Raw genomic sequence first — 14,737 nt, forward strand, 5'->3', positions numbered from 1 at the left:
TCCATAGTGAGTTCCGGGTCAGTCTCATTATATAGTGAGACCCTGTCTCAAAAAAAAAAAAAAAAAAAAAAAAAAAAAAAAAAATCAAGAGGAAAGATAATACAAGACCCAAGAAAAGGTAATTAAGAGTGATAAATCCATCCTAGCTGATGGCTATGCTTAAATCCAGCAAATGACTACTCAATACTGTAACAGAGAGAGGTCTCCTGGAAAAACGAATAAACAGTACCTAGAAGAGGTTTCAAGAACATGATAAAGGCAGAGAATGTAAAAGAACAACAAAACTCTTCTAAAAATTTCCAAGAAAAACAAACAACTGTAACACAGATAAACTACTTGGCTGTTACAGAAAAAGTCTTATTATATATATTAAGTTTCAGCTTTGTTATCAACCTGTAGACAAAATACATAATTGCTATGGTCTAAATGTGTTCCCTCCAAACTTATATGCTGAAACATAATTCCCACTATGGTAGCAAAAAGAGGTATGGCTTTTGGGAAGTGATTAGGTCAGAAGAAGTATGCTCTCATGAATAGGATTAGGGTCCTTATCAAACAGACCACATTGTACTTGGTCTTTCTGTCCCCTTCACTATATGAGGATACAGTTTACTTTGTACTACTTGTTCAAGTGGTATTTAATTAATACAATGAGTGAAATGTGAAGGACAAAAACAAAGTTGAGGAAACTTCAAGAGCTTGCATGCAGACTGTAGGCACTAAATAACACTAATATTTATTAAATGTTAAATAATGACAGAAATGTGACTTTTCTTTTTTCCCTGGCATGGTGGATTGAACTCAGGACCTTGCACTTGCCAGGCAGGTACAGCACCACTGAGCTAAATCCCTGGCCCTAACAATTTGACTTTTAATGGATACAATAAAAATACTAATTTTAAGTCTAAGAATAGAAAGAACATAGAATAAAAACTTGAGATTTAAAGTCTCAAATGTTTAGCTTAGCAAGATTTAATTCATTATGAAATATGGCAAGACTTTTAGGCTGCTGATACTAGCTATAGGTGGCTTTTTTACATGTCTGTTCTAAAAGGAAACAGAATACATGGTATACCTAACATCTCAAACATACATTATTGATTTATTTTGTAAAGTAACTTGTCTTCCTAAATAAATGAAAAAAAGGGATAATAGGTATAGAAAAAAATAATTCAATACCTTTTAATTCCTTTTTAAATCCAAATTAAATTAATGGATAAAAATAATTTAAGCACGCAAACTCCCTCTTGTGGTTGTTAAAATAACTGAACATTTGTGAAATTTAAGTACTGTTTTTTAAACCACACCTTCAGGCATTCTAGATGTTTTATTCTGATGAACAACAGAGATAAACATTACTCAATTTAATTAGAAACTAGAAAAACACATTTGAAGTTCCAGATGGTGTTAGCTTTAACAATTTTAGGCATTCTACAGTATAAATATAACTAATTATTCCAGAAGCTTAAAAATAAGAACACAAGTGACTCGAATATGCTTATTAAAGAAATAACCTGCACCACTGTAAAATGTACCAGGCATGAATGGATAAAAAGATTTAGGTTACCTAAAGGAGGGTGGGGGGAAATTTTGCTCTTGAAAGTTATAATGGGGGCTTGGGATGTAGTTCAGTGGTACAGCACTTGCTAGCATATACAAGATGTTGGGCTCAATCCAGAGCTCCATTAAAAAAAAAAATTAAGGGTACTTATTTCAGTGTCTTTTAAGCTTTTGTCTGTCTTGATTTTATATGCCTAAATGCATGTCATGTAGAATCATTATACCTAAGAAAGTATAATTTCAGCTTCTAAAATAGGTCCAAAATTGTTTAGACTTAATTTTGTTGCTAGCAGGTGTCAGATCTATTTTATACACCAATTATTTGGTTATTTGGCGATTAAATCACAAGATTCTAAGATGGAAATTATTTTTCAAAACATAGAATCCTGTATTCATGTCATTTTAAAGAGAAAGTTAAAGCCAGATATTTTAACAGTGCTACAACTGGTCCTCTAGTTTGGGTAACAAACATCTGAAAAATGATGTTTAATCATTTTAATGATGTAATTAAGACAAATTATTTATGTATTAATAAGACATGAGTGCTAGTCACTTTAACTGACTTGGTGTGGCTTCTTTCTAGGTAGTAATTTGTTCGCATTTATTTGTACATGATTAAGATTTTGCATGCAATCTTATTAACATAGACATTATCTGAAACTTTTATTTATTTTAGAGATTAGTAATGCATAAGCTTGGTAAGCTTGGTAAAGTTTATAGATTAAAAGGGGCCATGGCAGCTGTTTTTAAGTTTGTGATGGATGCCCAGTTCAATGTGGTTTCAAAGGGTATCATTATAACTAAAGAGAAAATACAGCATAAAGTTTCTGTTGTTTTTCCAAAATCTTGGAATAGAAAAATTTCCTACTGAAGACATAAAAAACAGAAGCCCTAAGGAATGGCTCGATGAATGATTTCAATTGATAGACAATAAAAAATTAACTGCTTGTGAATAGTCCCTGGTTATTTCCAGTGAGAACTTTTCATCATATAACCTTTAATTTTGTTTACATTTAAAAAAATCAAGTCAGCACAAAAATATTTTATAGCAATTTCTATCAGGCTCTCATAACTTTGTAGGTACTGATTAGCCGTTTCTAAAATTATATGGAATTATCATAACTCAGATAGTCAAAACCAACGAGCTTGAACAAAATAGGACTCGAGTCCCAATTTCAAAACTTACTTTTACAAAGCAAAATGTAATTAAGATAGTATTAATACGGGCATAAGGAACACAGATCAATGGAAAAGAATGACTCCAGAAATAAACACAGATGTCACTGATGGTCAAGTGATTTTTTTCAAGGGCGCCAAAAATCATTAAATGGGCAAAGAAGTTATTTCAACAAATAATGTTGGGATACCTGGGAAGTCACGTGTAAAATGATAAGGTTGGCTCTTTAATTAATGCCATTATATAGAAATTAACTCAAAATAGATTAAATACCAAAATATTAGAGCTAAAACTGGAATTCTTATGAGAAAACACAGGTTAATCTCTATGACCTTGTATCTGCAGACTGATTCTGAGATAGGACACAAAAAGCATGAACAATAAAAGTACACAAATAAGACAAAAATTGAAAAACTTTTGGGCTTAAAGGAAACCATCAAGAAAGTAAAGATAACTTACAGAACAGGAAAAAATAACTGCAAATCACATATAGGACTTACTTTTAGAATATACAAAGAACACAACAACTCAATATTACATTAAGGTTATAAATGGACATTTTGCCAAAGAAATCATAGCTAATAGGCACATGAAAGGATGATTGAGACCATTACCTATTACAGCAATGCAAATAAAAAACTACAATGTAGTACATATGTTACAGGCACTAGGAAGACAAGAATCCACAAAGTCAGGTAACAGCAAACACTGGTGAGAATGTGGATAAATGAGACCTCTCAAACACTGTTAAGGGGAATGCAAAATTGTGCAGGCCCCCTGGAAAACAGCATGGCAATTTCTCATTGGTCAGATACGAGATTACTATGTAACCCAGCAATTCTATTCTTGAGTATATGCTGAAAAGAAATAAATATATCCATAAAAAACTTGTACACAAATGCTTATGGCAGCATTACTTGTAACAGCCAAAAGACAAAAAACCCTCATCAACTGATGAATAAATAAAACACAGCACATCTATATAGTAGCATATTTGGCTACAAAACAGAATTAAGTACTAATATTTACTACAACATGAACTTTTAAGTGGTAAAAGCCAGTCACAAAAGATCACAGTGTTTATGACTCCATTTATATGAAGTGACCAGACAATATAAAACTATACAGATACAAGAAGTAGACTAGTGGTTGCCTATCATTGATGGCAGCGTTAAGGAGAGGAAAATAAAAGTTTATGGGTGTGGGGTTTTGTTTTGAGGTGATGGCAGTATTGTACTACTAGCTGTGGGGATGACTGTACATAGCAGTGTCTTTACTAAAGACCATTAAATTGCAGGCTACAAATGAGTGAATTGTATGGTATATTACCTACACTTCAATAAAGCTATTAAAATGACTAAAATAAAAAAATAGATTTGAACATGCTGAATAAAAGTCATATGATATATTAAGCAAAAAAGTATTATATACTCCCATAATTAAAGTACGACATTAAGGTATGTCAGACACACTGCAGAGTACAGTATATAAGTATATATACAGTCTGCCAAAAAGTATATACATCAGGAAAAGAACTTGTATAAATATTTTAATACTTAACTTATAGAGATATCATGAGATTAATACAAGACACCTTTGGCCTCTACAATTACAAGAAGTGCTCAAAGCTCCAAAGTGGAAGCTCATTAGCTTCCAGACATTTATTAGTATGGCAAACTGAAGTGTGTACACATTTTACTGGCAGACTCTATGTACAGTTATTCCTTGAAATCTATGGGGGATAGGTTCCAGGATGCACACTCCCTATCAAAATCTGAAGTTGCTCAAGTCCCTTATATAAAATGGCATAGTATTTGCATATAACCTATGAACATCCTTCTATAGGCTTTGAATTGCCTCTAGATTTATAAAACAAAGTAAATGCAATACAGTTGTTATACTGTAGGGTTTAGTAAATGACAAAAGGAAAGTCTATATGTGTATAGTACAGAGGCAGTGACCATAGGCCTAATTAATTTTCAAACTGTAGTTGGTTGAATCTACAGATATTGAGGCTATAGATACAGAGGGTCAAATGATTATATAATCCTACAATCCCACATATGGTTTATGTGTTTTTATATTCACCAATGTATGGTGCATTCCCACTAAAAAGTAGGAAAGTGTATATCTATATACACAGGTGTATGTGTACCTGTGAATAAATACAAAGGGGGATTAAAAATGTTAGCAGAGATCGCCTCTGGTAGTTAAATGGTGGGAGGGCTTGGCCAGGGTTGGAGATATATTTTTATTATATTTCTTTTTTGTTAGAATTTCTCTTACCCATGTACATGTTATTTTCATAATGCTTTTTAATACACTGGTTTAATAACATAAGAAATAACTTGCTAGTAGGTAAAGCTCTATAAAAATGGAATGTGTTACCTTAGAAAACAAGCTTTTTTCTCACAGGTATTCAAATAGAGGATGGATTTACACTTGATAAGGATCCTGGAGGACTACATGCTCTTTTAAGTGGCAGATAATTTTTCATTTAGAATCCAATGTGACCTTTAAAATCTCTTCCAATCCTGATTTATTCCAACTTTAAAAAATAGTTAGACTTTAAGACTGGGAAAAACTGACAGGCAATAAAGCTAATTTGAAAAAAAAATCCATAAACAATTTAATGTCAATTAATCTTAACTACTTATTTAATAATGTGATTTCAATGCCAACATAGAACATTCTACAGAAGGCATTTTCAACCAGTGGATACATTAAGCTAAACATGGTAGAAAAGAAAATAAGCTATATTTCCTTTTGAAAGAGTTTCTAGTTCACTGAATTTGTGTCCCAATTACTGTTTTATTAAATCTCATTAAACAGAAGGTCATTGCAGTTTGGAGGGAAGCACTGGTGAAATTAAAAGGAACGACAAAAGTGAAGTTCAAAAAATTATTTTCAACCTACAATTTTTTAACTTGCATTTCTATTTTAGATTCAAAATTCAAGGTTACTAGTTAAAAGAGTATGATGGGATCACAAATATAACTAGGGAAAATGGCATTAAAGTACCACTAAGAATATTTATGATTTTATAAATGTAATTTAAAAAAAGTTTGCCAGCTAGGTCAACACTACTGATGGATTTCTGGAGAAATAAGAGAGAATGAGAAACGACTTTTTGCAGTTATGTTAGTTTGCTAAGTGTCTCTGGCTTTTGTAACAAAATAAATAGAGGTCTTCTTTCTTCTACCATCAAAACTGGTCTGAATGAGGAAAGCATTTTGTTCTCCATACCTGTAAAAGTTGCCAGTTAAAAAATGCATGCCAGTATGAATGGAAGAGGACTCTAGAATACAGTAAATGATGAAGTGCTTTTCAGAAGTCAGGTGGTAGCTGGTTTGAATCCTGGGGAGGTGTAACTATTTGATGGGTGATGGTACTACTGGAAAGCAATTTTGTTTCTATATTTGTTCTTACCAGGTAAAAAGAGTCTTCTTCCTATCTGTAAATTTTAAACTTAAATTTCTCTTCAACATTGGTACTCATTTTTGTCTTAGATTCCTAAAGTACTTTAAGGACTAAAGTTTAATTTACTTACTTTAGGGGTGGTAGTGGTAGTTTTGGGTTTAGTGCTGTTATCAGCAGGGAGGTAGTTGCAGTTTCATGAATTTTACTTTTCTTTTTTGCTCTTGTGGTGAATATAACTTAATATTCATAAATGTGTGTGTGTAGATCTATATAATTATTATTATTTTTTTAAGAGGCAGGATCTTATTTTGTTGTCCAGGCTGGCCTTGAATACCTGGGCTCAACAGATGCTCTTGCCTCAGCTGCTCCAGTAGCTGAAACTATGTGTACATACCATCATGCCTGGAGGCGCTGTTACGTCACTAATTAGTACATATTTGCAGTATACAATGTGGAGTTTGAACATGTACGCAACATCTTTTTCTTTTTTGGTAACTGGGGATTGAACTCTGGCCCTTGAGCTTGTGAGGCAGGCAGCGGAACCACTGAGCCAAATCCCCGGCCCTTGTACATAATATCTTAATCTTCATCCTTTTCCTCCACTGCCTCTTCCCTCCCTCCATCTCTTGATCCCTTTTCTCTTTGAGAAAGATCTCCTTACTTCCTGTATCTTTTATTTTGTTTACTGTTTTTCTGATCACTATAACAGAACATATCAAACATATTTTAAAAATAAATTTTCATTTCTGAATTCATTATAGTATTTTTAGATTTCAAATCTACAGGAAAAATAATACATTTTGATTAGCAACTTTTGGTCCCTCCTCAATTTGGGAAACATACTTTAATGATTCCAGTACCTGGCTCAATTCATTTTTCTAATCTGACTTGTATATTTCAAGATCTCATAAAGAGCAGCACTGCTGCAGGAGCAAAGCTATTTATTTTCTCTTACTTATACTGCTGGAATCAGAATTCTGAAAAGACCATTGTTTAAAGAGCAGTATTACTCAGGTCACAGCATTTAATACTACGGAGAGCTCTGTGCAAACTATAAAGTATCACACATGAGAGTTTAATTTTCAGAAAAGAACAATCCTTTGTTATACCTTGAAGCAGGTTAATGAAACATCAGATCAAGATTATCACTTAACATGTAAACCTGGGTCAATGTCAGTTTCATAATAAACAGAGAGCAACAAAGAGGTAAAGGGTTGTAGAACAGTACCCATTCTAACACAACATGGATGCACACAGACAATACAAGATCACACAGTCACACCAATGTTATGACATTCCATACATACATAGGTATGTTTAAAGAAAGTGATAAAGGTTGTTACAGCTGTCTGAAGGTTGCTGTTAAGAGAAGAATCTGAGGGCTGGGGATTTAGCTCAGTAATTCCAAAAAGAGAGAGAGAGAGAGAGAGAGAGAGAGAGAGAGAGAGAGAGAGAGAGAGAGGGAATTCTGGGGAAACTTTCTGGTAAGCTTTAAGCTTTCAAACCAGAGCCTTCACTTATTAGGGATTTTTCTTTTAACTTTCAGGTGTGTTCAGAAGGTATTTTCTATATTGAGTATTACTTATTGTCTCCAGTTATTTCTATTTTAGCTGCTAATTGTTGAGTTTCCCCCTTATATTTGTTTTTGGTACTGGGGATCAGACACAGGGGTACTCTACCATGAAGCTACACTTAAGTCCTTTCTACTTTGATAGGGTTTAGTTAAGTTGCCCAGGATGGCCTTGAACTAGTTACTACCCTGCCTCAGCCTCCTGAGCAGCTGGGTTACAAGTGTGTGCCACCACATCTGACTCATTAGCTTGTTTTTGTTTTTTTACTGCTCTTTTAGCTCCATGTTTCTCAAACTTTGGCACATGTGGGCCTCACAGGGGTGTTCAATGGCTACATGAAAAACTATAAGACACATCTGAAAAGAGACTATTTTGCAAATTTGAAGAGAAAGACATTGTGGTGCAGTGGTTAAAAGTGTGGACTCTGTCAACTTCCTAGTTAGAATCTTCAAATGCCATCTGTGCTTTGTTAAGTTACTTAAACTATTTGCTCGTAAGTGCTTTAGCCTGAAAAAAGAAATACTGTCAGTGTTTACTTTATAGCTGGTTGTGGGAAATAAATGCGCATTCAAAACAGTGACTAATTCACAGCAAACTTTCGCCAAGTATTTATTATTCTGGTTTCTTAATATTATTCATTTTTCTCCCTATGGAAACAGGAGACACTGGGAATTCTGGCATAAATTTAGGTAGTGAGACAAGGAATGTATCATTGAAAAGATGACTTTAAGTAAGGTACTGAAGCATGAGAGAAAGCTAACTATGAATTTCTGAGGAGAAAATTCAGACAGTAGGAAGAACAATCACAAAGGCTCTAAAGTATGGTTTCTATGATTAATGGAGAATAAGAAGGTCAGTAGGGCTAGAACAGCGTAAGCAAGTGGATGCTTAAAAGGAAAAGGGCTGGTGGGGAAGGGGCAAGCAGAGCATGTAAGGTTTTACAGCTTTTATTCTGAATGGACTAAATATCCCCCAGAGGCAGAGGATCTGACATATGTTTTGAACAGTGTCTCAAAGTTGCTGAGTCAAAAAAAAAAAAAAAAAAAAAAAAAAAAAAAAAAAAAATCACAAGAAGTCAAGAGTAAGAGCAGTAAGACTACTTCAACAATCTACCTGAAACTAAATAAGCAAAGAGTTTCATAAAGAACAAGATGATTGACTAAATAAAATATTTTTATCTATATATCAAGGAAAATGAGAGCTGAAAGATGTCCAATGGATGGAGTAATAACCTTGTAACAGATGACCATAACAGAAGTTCTGGTTGATTGTAGTGGAAGTCCTGAGGGCAGTAGATTCAACAGAAAATGGAGGAAAAAAAATTGGAGATGGTACATTTAAGCAATACTTTTGTATCACATTTGAGTTAAAATATGAATGTTAAAATATGAATAACAATATAACTGGCAATATTCAGCTAAATATGTCTATTTCATTTGATAATTTCTCTCACAAAATTATCTTCTTAAAAAACATTTGTTAAGGGCTGGGGATTTAGTTCGGTGGTGCTGCCATTTGCCTTGTAAGCACAAGATTCCAAGTTTGATTCCCAGTACCAAAAACTAAAACCCCTCCAAAAAAACCCATTTGCTCTCCATGTAAATATCAGTAACTACTCAAACATAGAAACCCTGCTATTTTGACAAGAGAAGAGAATAATACCTTGGGGAAAGAAGAAAAATAATGGTATATTAAAATACATACACTGCTCAAACTAAAGGTGGTTTCATTTACCTACAGATATCTGGAAAATGTAAATTCTAACACAATTTTTAGTGCAATTAAAATCAGTCTGAGACCTCTGAAACTCATATGCACATGTATACAGACACATGTGCATGACATTGAGAGGCTGAAACATGTATCAGGATCATGATTCAATTTTTTCTTTAAGTGTAAATTATTCTAGGACTCAGCAATGCAGACTTTGACAGAACAGTAAGACTAACAATGTCATATCAGAAAAAAAGAAAAATTTTTATTTTTCAAATATGTGGTCAAAGAAAGCAGAATCAACTAATCTCATAAAAATGTGTTTTTATGAATTTTTATTTGTAGATGTTTTAGAGGGAAGCCAGCATCATCACAGGTACAAGAAAAACTGAAAAGAAAGTGTTCTAGACATTAAACAAAAAAACCATGATTGATTATTCTGAAAAGCTGATAACTCTATCCAGTACATGACAATAAAATTGTAATTTAAATTTATAAGAATGTCTTCAAATATTAACATAATGTTACTTGGGATACCACTTAAAAAGACAAGAGTAATGCTGATACCCATTACTGCTGTAAAATCAAATAAGCCCAGTCTAGGAAATTAACCTTCTCTTAGTATAAATATTACCTTGTGTGTAGGCAGCATCATCAGATCCCATGCTCAATTTCCGGGCTTCACTTATTCTATCCACATGTGCTAATGTAGGGTCCGTGAGGTGCTGAATATTTTCTGTTTCTACATAATGGTCAGGATGATTCAGAAGATTTGTAAGTTCAAAGGTAGGGGAAACAACCCCTGGTGAAACAGCAGGGGGTTTATTGGGAGAAACTGTAATTTTGAAAGTATATTTTGTATTGGGTTGAGTGACCACCACTCGAGGAGAAGTTGCAGAGTTATTGCCTATTGCTCGACTTTTGGGAGGGTGGTGATGAATAAAGGTAGGACCCATGCTCACTTGCCCAGACTTATTCCTGGAGGCAGCAGATGCCCCAGAGTTTGTGGATATGAAGACTGTGGGCTGATTCCGTATGCCTGGTTCATCTCCTGTAGTAGCATTAGCTGAAATATAAACTTTAGGTTGACTACGGGAGATCGTCTCATCAGTATTCGGGGGACTGGCAGCTATGTAAACAGTGGGCTGATTTCTATTTAAGGCCTGGCTGTTGACTGAGGAGGAAGAGCTGGATGTTCGAGGTCCAGAAGAACGCAATTTTGAAGAACTGTTTCTTTGTGGTGGTTCAAGTTTGATTTCAATCTGGTTTTTTCGAGGTCCTGTTGAAATATTCTGAATATTATATTGGCTATGGGCAGAAGATTGTGAGCTACCAGATGAATGAATTGTTGGTGGTTGTGGAGTAGTAGGTGAACTGATGGGCATGTAGACATGAGAGGTCTGGTGGCCTTGCTGACTTGGCTGTTGGGTTGAGGTATGTGGCAGAGGATTAGATGCAGGATAAGTAGTCCAGGGACCAGGCTGTGAAGGCTGATAAACTTGTTGAGGGTTCATGGGATTAAACTGAGACACCCAGCCAGAGTGCTGCTGTGTCTGTCGAGTTGTACCACTAGGAGTTGTAATGTAAGGCCTAATGTAGATAGAATTTCCCTGTGGACTGTTAAGTACAGGTGGAGGCACACCATGTATGTGCAAAGATGTAGGAGTATTACGACCAGTCTGGATATTTGGGGCTAAGGTTACCATAATGGGATTAAATCTGGGAGTTTGCTGAGAAAGGTTAGATGTTCCTTTGCTGCCTAAGTGAAATCCAAGATGTGGTACTGAATTTGAAGCACCAGATGTACTGGAGATTCCAAAAACATTAAAGCCTTGAGGAACTTGAGCTGGTGCTGTTTGTGGCTCCTGCTGAAATAGTTCATTATTAGACTGACCACCTTGAAGTTGTCCATCACTAATGCTGTGCGTTAGAGTCCTACTTCCATTCATTCTATTTCCTTCTCTTCCATGGTGGTACACATTCTCTGATTGCAAGTCCAAGTTGAGAGAAGTCATGTGATTGCGTAGACCAGAAATTCCAGAATCATCCGAAAAATTCAAGTCTCCTTCACCATAAAGATACCTTGTACTCTCCTGAGAGAGAACAGCACAGCAGGCATCCAGGTTATTATTATTCTATTAAAAAAAAAAACTTGATGTTAATAATCAGAAGATAATAAACATTTAAAGACTATCATCACTAAAAAAACACCACATGATAACAGATTCATCTGAACCTTTCTGAGAAGAATCATTTTTTATGGAAATAAATGAATTAAAAATTCTCACTATTAATGTAATGGAAAAACTCTTTATTAGTAACAAAAATGAATGAAATCATTATTGGTTCAGGAAATGCTACTTAGTAAATGGATCCATGCATATGCAATAAAATTATAACCTAATTATAATACAATTTCTTTTTTTTGTTTTTTTTTTGGGTACTGGGGGGATTAAACTCGGGACCTTGCACTTGAGAGGCAGGTGGTGGAACCACTGAGCTAAATCCCCAACCCCAAAATACAAATTCAATAATAAATAAGGTAATCATTCCACTTAAGTATATAATATTGTATGGTTCAATATTTTTTAAAAAGTCAAGTGCTATAATTTAAGCTTTTTCAAACTATTTGGAAGAAAACTATCAATGCATGTATATTCAAGTGCTATACATATTTCTTTTAAATTAATGACACTTTAAACAAATTCATTTGTAGTATTTAAATAAAAAAGTTGTAAAACTCATACCAAAGTCATCTCAATTCACATGCTTCCTCTTAACTTGTGCAAAATATTTACAGTGGTATCTCAGTTCACAAATGCTTTTGTTGGCGAATCATTTGGTTTGCCAACAAAAGCATTAGGCAGAACTTTGTGTTTACAAACTCTATATCAGGTGATAAACACAACTATAGCCATCTTTCCTGTACAAACACAAACATGACCATCTTTTCTAAAATCATGGAGCAAATTACATTTGTGAACCAAGGTACCACTGCATCTATATATGAATTGTAAGCGCAAAGCAGCCTCCAGGGGAGCTGAGTTCATATCTCTGCCTTTACACAGCACCATGCAAAACTATTTCAGAGAAAAGATTTTTTTAAACAGAAAATCAATTGCACAAGAACAGCAAGAAGAGACAAATGGAATTATATCAGACTAAAAAGATTCTATACAGCAAAAGAATCAATCAGTATGGGCTGGGGATTTAGCTCAGTGGTTCTGCCGCCTGCCTTGCAAACAGAAAGACCCGAGTTTGATACCCGGTACCAAAAAAGAAAATAAAAAAAAAAAAAAAAATCAACCAGAAGTGTGAGGAGATAAACTACAGAATGGGAAAAAGTTTTTGCCAGCTACCCCTTAGGCAGAGGAGTAATATCTAGAATACATAAAGAACTCAAAACATTAAACCACCTAAAATTAAAGATCTAGTCAAGAAATGGGCAAGGGATATGAGCAGACACTTCACAGAGGAAGAAATATAAATGGTTAACAAATATTTGAAAAAATGCTCAACATCTCGTCATTAGAGAAATGCAAGTTAAGACAATGTTAAGATTCCAGAATGGCAATTATTAAGAAATCAAACAATAACAATGCTGATGAAGCTGTGGTGAAAAAGGAACCCTCCTTCATTGTTGGTGGGAATGTAAATTAGTACAGCCATTATAGAAATCAGTGTGGAGATTTCTCAAAGAACTAAAATTAGAAATTCTGTATGACCCAGTGATCCCCTGCTAGGTAATTTCCCCAAAGAGCTTAAAATAGCATACTACAGTGATACAAGCATACCAATGTTTATAGCAACACAACTCATAATAGCTAATTCCTGGAAACAACCTGTATATCCATCAACAGATGACTGGGTATAATAAATGCAGTGGCTATATATATATATATGGTGGAATACTACTATGCTATAAAGAGGGACAAATTTGAGACATTTGTAAGAAAAGGGATACAACAGGAAAATATAATGTTGAGTGAATTAAACCAGATACACAAGCTTAAATACAGTATCATATCTTTCGAGTGAGGCAAAGTACAAACAAAGAGAATAATAAGGATGGATAGAAGGGGACAAGGAGATGGATCTCTTGCAATAGGGAAGTGGCCCAAGGGAAAAAGCACAAGGGGAGTGTAGGAGGGTAGGGGTAATAAGTAGAATAAGGACATGCCAGGTACAGAAACCTAATAACCTCAATTAATGTAAACACATGTATAACATGCATGAGCTAAGATTCATAATATCAACAAGAAAAAATGGGATAGGGGAATTGGAGGGGTAGAGAGGGCAGGAGAAAGGGATTAAAAACTAAACAAGCTGTGGTATGTACATGTAACCACTCCCCAAGATGATTGTAAGCTTCATGAACTCAAGCATGTACTAATAAAAAAATCTATTCCAGAAAAATAAAACAAAAGACACAAAAAACAAAACCAAGTTGTTTTTAAAGAACACTTCAAAAAAGCAGACTAACCATTACTCATAAATCATCCACAAAAGTATTAACTGAACATCTATTATATGGCACAGCACTGTTAAGACTGAACTTTTCCTCTAGAAGAGCCTCCAACTCAATTTGGGAGACAAATCATGATTTTTTGAAAGTGCAACATAATTTCATGAAGGTGTTCCAAATAACAAGTGGTACTAAAGTTCAACATAGTTAATACTATAGGCTACTGTAAGAAAGGACTGGGTTAATGGGGGAGGTATGGCCTGATGGTTTCATAAGATGTTAGGACTTCTATGAGGGAAAAAATAATTCTTGAAGGGTATAGAATGAGCAAAGGGCATAAATGTAAGAGTAGGCAAAAGCATGTTCCAAACAAGGTGACAAACAGATTTGGATGGAGTTAAAAGTTTGTATCAGAAGTTTTATGAGACAAATTGTTACAAAAGCAGGCTGGGATTTAATAATGAAATATTTTTGAAAGACGAATCATACTAGAATTTTGCTTTTATCAAGAACAACAGGAAGAGTACTGAAGGCAGATGAACAGAGAAGTAGATACACAAAGTGTATTTGGGGAAGATAATGCTTTTGGTACTTAAAATGAAAGGAAATGGCTATCCTTTTGACAAAACAACGCAGTCTTGAGTACAACACAATTTGGACATAAGTGAGAAAAAAATTCAAAGAGAATTGGAAGACTAGGAACTTGAGAAAAAAGGGACAGTTTTAGACATTTAAAAATAAAAAAAAAGAAATTATGTTACAATGTCTACAGTAGTCTGATATGAGTCAAAATCATGTAAGAAAATGGGGAGGGGAGGAGGGGGTGAAGGG

At 34.4% G+C, this 14,737-nt stretch overlaps 1 protein-coding gene across 3 annotated transcripts in view; it reads right to left on the reverse strand.

Moving 5' to 3' along the window:
• Tab2 (TGF-beta activated kinase 1 (MAP3K7) binding protein 2) overlaps positions 1-14,737 on the reverse strand; it is a 51,332-nt gene that overhangs the window by 15,700 nt on the left and 20,895 nt on the right. For all 3 annotated transcript variants that reach the window (XM_010607723.1, XM_010607724.1, XM_010607725.3), the window contains one exon: positions 10,076-11,576. In XM_010607723.1, the coding sequence (XP_010606025.1) occupies positions 10,076-11,576 (1,501 nt within the window). The remainder of the gene's footprint in view (positions 1-10,075; positions 11,577-14,737) is intronic.

The sequence above is a fragment of the Fukomys damarensis genome, unplaced genomic scaffold, assembly GCF_012274545.1.
Source record: "Fukomys damarensis isolate Sample0158 unplaced genomic scaffold, DMR_v1.0_HiC HiC_scaffold_14, whole genome shotgun sequence".
NCBI classification, from domain to species: Eukaryota; Metazoa; Chordata; class Mammalia; order Rodentia; family Bathyergidae; genus Fukomys; species Fukomys damarensis.